This window comes from Halyomorpha halys, unplaced genomic scaffold (genome assembly GCF_000696795.3).
Source record: "Halyomorpha halys isolate HHAL.00 unplaced genomic scaffold, Hhal_1.1 Scaffold798.1, whole genome shotgun sequence".
Classification (NCBI taxonomy): domain Eukaryota; kingdom Metazoa; phylum Arthropoda; class Insecta; order Hemiptera; family Pentatomidae; genus Halyomorpha; species Halyomorpha halys.
Genome location: NW_027107612.1, coordinates 575501 through 583241, shown reverse-complemented (window position 1 = coordinate 583241; position 7741 = coordinate 575501). Strand labels below are relative to the sequence as shown.

The 7741-nt window shown below is 32.2% G+C and overlaps 1 protein-coding gene across 1 annotated transcript; it reads right to left on the bottom strand.

Annotated features, from left to right (window-relative positions):
• Positions 1 to 2028: 2028 nt before the first annotated feature.
• LOC106686221 (uncharacterized) lies at positions 2029 to 6683 on the bottom strand. The gene is made up of 3 exons (XM_014429400.2): positions 6397 to 6683; positions 4270 to 4453; positions 2029 to 2139 (listed from the first exon to the last, which is right to left on the bottom strand). Exons 1-3 carry the CDS (start codon positions 6527 to 6529, stop codon positions 2058 to 2060), a joined length of 399 nt encoding a protein of 132 aa, XP_014284886.1. The 5' UTR covers positions 6530 to 6683; the 3' UTR covers positions 2029 to 2057.
• Positions 6684 to 7741: the final 1058 nt, after the last annotated feature.

Here is a 7741-nt window from a genome sequence, read left to right as displayed (position 1 = left end):
GGTCCTGATGGATGACTTGATTTGTGAGAAAGTAGCATTAAGGATTTTACGAAGGATTTTGGACTGTAAGGATTGGATTCAGGAGGAATTTGATGGTTTAGTGGAGCCCCAAAGCTCAACTCCGTATGTCCAGATAGGCCTTATAATAGTCATGTAGATCAGTTTTTTGTAATGGATTGACTTTATATTTGCTTTCTAAATTCTGTTATTTTTACCTTTATATACCTGTATTCAATAATGTCTGAAATATCGTTATCACATTTAAATGTAACCTGATTCTAACTTTAATTTTTCAAGTTTCACTTAAAAACCTACTAGTACTGGTATTTACAAGTGGGCCTAGAGGTACTTTTTGTCAACCCCTGACGGTTACCTGGACCCCTTGCCGCCGTTTACTAACCAAGGTGATAGTGTTAAGATTCATCCTTCGGGACCGCCGAAAAATTAATGTTTAACGGTCCCAGGTGGGAATCGAACCCACAACGTTTCGAACCGAGCGCAATGGTACCTGCGCCCCAACACATTTTTCTTATACTCTCTGATATTTTCTGCTTGTTTTCTTTAATGCTTTAATTAAAATTATTGCTTCAAAGTTTTCTGTCAGCTGACTTCGTACCTCTTTTGTTTTACTAGCAACTACTCTGTAGATTCGAATCAGCCTTCGGCATAAAGTCTGATCAAATTAGATTAAGGTCATATTCAAAATCAAAATCAGCTCCGCAATGAAAACAACTCCTTTATCGGAACTGTGATGTTTTCCTTCTGTGAGAATGTTTTTTTCTTCGTCTTCTTCTTCCTTTTTTTTTTTCTCATTCCGCAAAGTACTAAACGTGTTCTGAGGTAAGTACCATACTTAGGCGTGAACTTCAACTGATCACGAGCCCATTGGCAATTATCATGCTTCTTTCCTCTTTGTCGTTAACTGTGGCATGAAAACTTCATCGTAACTAATTGGTCTGTATTGGCGCCTATTAGGTATTTCTTTAGTCTCTCAGGATTGATTTCACCATATTAAGATAGCCCAATTGTTTGCTGCTTGTTATTGGTTTCATAAAAAGTTACTGAGTTGAATTGGATTATTTTTCTTGCTCTCTAATTCCGACTTGAAGAACCAACATCATTATAACACAGATGAATAGCTTCGTATTTGTTAATAGAGGATTAAGTACTTTTGATTAATTTCATCACATATTCAATTAGGACTTTTGACATTGAGAAGAGAATATAATACCAAGATAAAATGTAACAAACTAAAAGACAGCAAAATTTGGAGATACACCACTTTGGCTATACACTGATGACATTTAGTGAGGATGCTGAAAGTAGTTAAAACGAGATGGTCGAAATAAGCTACGTGTTTTAAACTTTTTTGTATAGAACATTTTGAAATTTATACTTATACGACTTATATCTCTGTCCCTTGATAGATACTTCAAGTTTCTCTAAAAAAACATATATTTTGATGTGAGTCTGCGTAAACGTTTTTGTTCTATGTAAGTACTCAATTATAATTACCTAAAACCATTTAATTATTATTATTATATGGGCAACATAACCTGGAGGTCTAAGATCTCGCGCGATATATTTCCTAATACATAGCGCGTTTCTTGACGTGTTTTTTTCCGTAGGATTTGGGTTTGTCACTCCCACGCCTATTTTTTGTGAGTGCCACCCATTGGCTAGCGGACCTTACAAATACCCAGGGAAGGTTGTGAGTGAATATTGCATTATTTTGTGCTTGAAAAAAGTCCGGGTGGGACCGGGATTCGATCTGACAACCCACAGGTTGTCAGATCGAATCCCGGACTCGCGTTACCATGCTGCTACTGCTGACCCCCAACCAAGTAACCAATCAACCAAAACCAAGTAAACCTGTCATTAATACTGTTTTCTATTGATCTATAATATAATCTTTGCAAATATTTTTAAAAATCCGCCCTAAACGTATTCTGTTCATAGTTAAATTAGCGCATTAATTCCATAGTTTTTAATTCAGTATTTATAAATAAGAATTAATTAAAAAGAAAATATTTGTGAAGTATTGTATTGTTAGAACTTTACAGATGGAAGTCCGAGTCGTACGTAATACCTTCAGACATGTGCCCGTTAGGCAAACCGATATTCGTTGGATGCTGCAACCTAATAACATAAATACGATTATTTATTTATTTAAAAAAAATTAAATCATAGAAAAAATATATAATTCTACATTAGAATTGATCTTAGACTTAGTTAGCAATTTTATTGATATTTTGTAGCGCCAAACATTGAAATTCATACAAAGTATATACGATACAATAAAATATACAGTATGTATTGTTGTATTGTTGTTGGACAATATATATATGTCCAATTATGTATTTCCTATTTTAAATTATAATGATAGAAACTTTCTGTAGTAGATTAGCTGATGGTATTTTCAAAATTATAAAATTACTCTTTTGAAAACTACCAACTAGAATGATAATTAAAAAATATAACGTTCCACTTTTTTTCTGTGGGTGTAGAGGTTTGAAAAGTGTACATCAAACCATTTACATTATTATCCTTACCTAGTTAGTAAGAAAAGTATTGAAAAAAAGTTCATTTATTGAAAAGAAAACGAAATTTTCCCAGTAAATATAATGGATTGTATCCTGGGCACTGTTTCACAATGAAAGCTAACAATATTAGTTCATAATACAAGTGTAGAAACTAGTGTGGTAATAATACTAATACTTATTTTATTTATGATAGGGATTACTATTAGTGATATTACATGAATTAAAAAATGCTTAAGTTCAAGTTACTATTGTTCAAGTCAGTGTAATTGTATTAAGATAAATGTACAAGACTAATAGTATTAGTTTGTAATTTATTATGAAACAGGGCTCAGGACTCCACCCTCTTGCAAGACCCTGCACAAGAGGGGTCTACTTTTGTCAATTTTGTTTTTAATTAATGGATTTATTACGTCGAGGATTAAACTCATATAAAGTTGAAATTTTTAGGTAATTTTATTCAATATTCATAACTTGTTTTTTCGAAAGATATATTTTCATGAATTTTATATCATAATTGAGTATCGAATGAAAGGTCTGAAGATGTTTTCTCAACGTTTCTGCGGTATTTTGACAAATTCGTTTTTAACTTTTGACAAATTTTAAAAACATAGTTAACGAATTGTAATTTAAGATACCTCTCCAGGCCATAATCATTCATTAAATTTATTTTAATAAGAAAACTTATATAATATAATAAATAATAAATTTATTATACTATATTTATGCTTTCTATCTTAAGTGTTAAGCAGCTTAATTTTGGAAAGGACATAAATCCAAAATTTGTATTCTCTTAAAAGAAGGAGGAAAGTTTTATTATTTCCTAAGAAGGGGAAGTCGGCAATCATTCTGGATCCCACTGTGAGATATGAAAATAACGACCTTGACCAGGCAAATAAGGTAGAGAGGGAAAAGAAGGAAATCTACGATAAATGTATCCCTTTCCTCAAGGAGAAGTTCCGTGAGGGCTTTGGAGAACGAGACTTCAACGTGAGAGGCCTCTGGTTCGGAGCCCGTGGAACTATTCCCAGCACAACTAGGAGCTTCATGGAGGAGCTCGGGGTCGATGCCCAGGACGTAGCTAGGATGACAGAGAATATAATACTTGACTCCCTGGGAATCATCCACCACCACATGCATGGAAATTAATGAGTGGGGGAGTTATCCAGAGGAGGGATGGCATGCATCGCATATCCTATTTGTTGTTTTATTTATCTATTTACTACTTTGTTATTTTTTATATTCTAATATTTGTTATATAGGGGAATATGTTGATAAAATGAAATAAGGGTTGTAAAATGGAGGGGGAAAAAAAAAAAGGGAATAAATTGAAAAGCTTGTATATAGTCTGTAGACTGATATTAATTGTAAAATAATAATGTGTGGAAAAAAAAAATGTTATAATAGAAAATATTGTATCATATCAAAAAAATGTAATTTATAAATTTATATATGTCCGATCACGGATTGATCAGTATGCTGTGTAATGTAGCAACCCGATGTATTTGGGCAGCATGATTGAATAAATTTCTTTCTCTCCCTTAACAGATTCTTTATTACGTTGTCATAAAGGATTTTGTTTTTCAAATTGGTAAAACGAGGAAGTTTTTGTTTGGACTACTCAAAACTTATTTTTGGAATTTCGAAAACATTATTTAATGTTTATACATAATATAATTCCGTGAAAATATTCTTTTAAAATATATGTATCTTATTTTAATAATCTTACCAGCGCCAACAGTAGGCTACAATGAACATTATCACCATTCGCATACACTTCTGGGGGACTACAAGCCTACAGCTGATAGTCAACAGAACAAATATTAATGCTTCCCATAAATAGTTCAATTGCCAAGCACCAAATTTAATATCGCTTGATTTCAACTGTTCGCATTTAAATGCAATTGCTAAAGCTGGAAAAAAGCATAATACAAATAAATGATGTATTAAAACAATAGAATTACTTAAATTTGAAAGATTTATAAAAAAACATGATTCAAAACTCTTTTTTTTATGAAATTGAGGTTTTAATTAATATAAAAATATATTAAATACCTTTAATTAAATTATAGCGATCATAAAAAATTTTGAATCCAGTTTTCGACGGAATTTGAGCTACCCTGTTTCGAAATAACCAAGTCTCGCAAAATGGCCTGTGTTTTTTGGCGTGGTTAGCTTATTCAAAAACGAAAGTAGTTCGGAAATGAAATTACGATAATGATAAGATCGACTGACCGGAAATAACACTTAATAGAATCAACTTTTCACATTTTTTTGATTTTCTCGAAAACGGCTCTAAGGATTTTGATTTAACTCAATATATCAACGTATAATTAAATGTTCTCATTACCAGATAAGTCTTACTAATATTGAAATAGTCTGACATGGTTTGAATACCGAATTATCAAAAACGTTTCCTCTAAGGTATATTTAATTTTGTTTATTTGCAATAATTAACCATTTCATTTTTTGTAGTAAACCTACTGACTGCCCTACAGTATACTTCAATAATGTTGCCCTTATCCCTGTTGAACAGATCCGCTGCCTTGGACTACATCTGGACAAACGACTAACCTGGAATCCTCACACAAGACTGAAAAGATAGGAAACTGCACTTCGATTTCGACTATCACAGCACTTACTAGACAAACGGTCCAAACTTCCAATTCATTTCAAAAGACTGATTTACATGACAATTATAAGACCTATCTGGAAATACGGCGTACACTCAACCCATTAGTTTCTAATCTTGCTTCCTCTTTTATTCCGGAAAATCCTCCGAGGCGTCTGAAAAGAAGATGCCTCGAGACCTTATATTGTAAACATGTTTTTAGAGTGCTACCATTGGGTAGTTTCTCTACATGCTTGTACCCTACCATTATGATTTCCTCAAATTCACTTGGTGTAGTTATGTACAGTTGTAAATATCAATAAATACATTTTAAAAAAAATATAAGTGGTAAAGAAAAAATTAATAAGGGGATAAATATGAACTATGAAAGAATTTGATAATTAACATCAGGAGTTGAGAGGAAATATATTTTTCCCATGTTGAAAATAGATTGTAGGCAATAAAAGTAGATATAGGCGTATGATAAATTGTTTGAAATCCAAATATTTTAGAAATAATAATATTTTTTTTTTTTATATAGAAGGTATTAGAAAATGACAGAAAACGTATAAACAAAAAGTATCATCTAACAGGAATTTGAGTGAGCGGACACAAATGTATTGTGCCAGTCCGATATATTTTTTAGTCCCCATAGTTATAAAATAATTTTTTTTATTACACTTAGCCTATACTTGAGCCTTTCAAATGACAGGATAACTCCATAAAATAGTTTTTAATACTTACAACATCAATCAATAAACGGTAGAGCAAAATGTAGATTTTAGGTAACTTATATTTTTATATTTCTGCCAGACTTTTGCAAATGAAAAATGTTAAAATTTTACATCGATAAATATTATTAAAAGTCATTTTCTGAAATCTGCTGAAATTGTTAGTAAATCTATTAACTGAACGGATCAATTGGAAAATTAGAACGGAAAAGTATTGCCACTATGAATAATATGAAAATATGTATCTTTTCTGAAACGAGCGAGGATGGATTATAATTAAAAGTTGAAGATTGTGAAAGTTGTGTACACTAGCCATTATTTGCTGCCTCAGAGTTAGAAATAATGGCGAGGAACATGATAAAAGTATTCTTATCATCAAGCATAAAAGCATGTTAATCATTTGTAATTACTACATTTCAATTCATAACGAATTTAGTTAGTTTATTGTATATATAATATATATAGTCACATTAATTAAGGTGGTTGTACAATAAATATTATAAAAACTTATTACCTGTTAATAAAACTATTACACGACATATCCCTCGTGACAGACTTAACAGCCAATAAGGCCATGTCAAGATTTCTAAAACACCAAAGAATGCCTTGTCGACTAAAGTATCTGGGACTGTCTGGAATTTGCTCATTCTGTGATTTTAAATAGTTGAGTAAGGTTCATATATTTTTGAGGATTGAAGGCAATGCTTTTAATATATATTTTAGATGAGATTTTTTGAAATTTTTGTTTGATAAATATAACATATATAGCTGTGGACTAACCTTCTCTATTAACTAACATGTGAGTAGAACCACATATGAAATTAAACTATTAAATTATTTTTAATATAAAAGTGGTTCTTATCCAATAATTCAATACATTAAAAGTACCTCTATTTTTAGTTGCAAGTAAGGTATTGATTGAAATCATGGTTTGTTTTTTAAGTAGATAGATGCTAGTTATTTAGGGGTAACCACTATGAGTGGTTCAAAAAATTGAAAGAGGATGCCCACTGGGTTCGGTCCTAGGTGTTTGACGAGTTTCTTGGGGAGCTAGAGAACATAGGGTTCCTTGTCACGGCCTACGTCGACGAGCTGGCAGTCATCGTGGCCGAGAACAGCAGAACCAGATTGAAGATGGAAGCAGTTAGGTGTGCCGGTCTCGTAGGAGACCCCGAGCCTATGGAAGAAGATAATGCGGGAGGATTCCATTGAAGAATGTAATGGACGGTGGCAGGCGAGCCAGAAGGGAAGATCTTCTACTTCTACTACTTAAGATCTTCTTAAGCTTTTCTGAGGAGTGCTGGAGAAGGCACCCGGATGGATGCAGGTGGATAAGGTGTAGCCTCATCTAAAAGGCGCTCACCCGAGCTCTAGGCTGCAATAAATAATAAAGACAATTACTAGCACACTACTCCACAGCTGCCGAACCGCGTATGCCAGAAATGGCGAGGAAGCGGGAATTAAAAAAAATATTCTAGTTATTTAAATCGTTAAGTTAATAAACCTCCTTTAGTGAAAAACTGTCTGTGAATACATAGCTGGAACATGATTATATTTTGGAAATTTAGAAGCTCTTATTTGAACTGATAATTTTTTTTTTTTAAATGATAATATGTAAGCGAAAATGAGGAAAAAACCTCAACTACTACAGTTCATGAAGTCTCGATCTTGTGATAAAATCCAATAAATAATTTAGAAATACATATGTAATTGCAGTTGAAATCTCGAACTTTTTTTTTTTTTTAAACTTATTTATCCATTCAAGTGTTTACTGTAACCGGTTTTTTTAAATTATATTTTCCTTTTAATATGTGTTAGTCTTATTCTCGTAAAATATATCTAGTTGTTTGTTCTTGGTA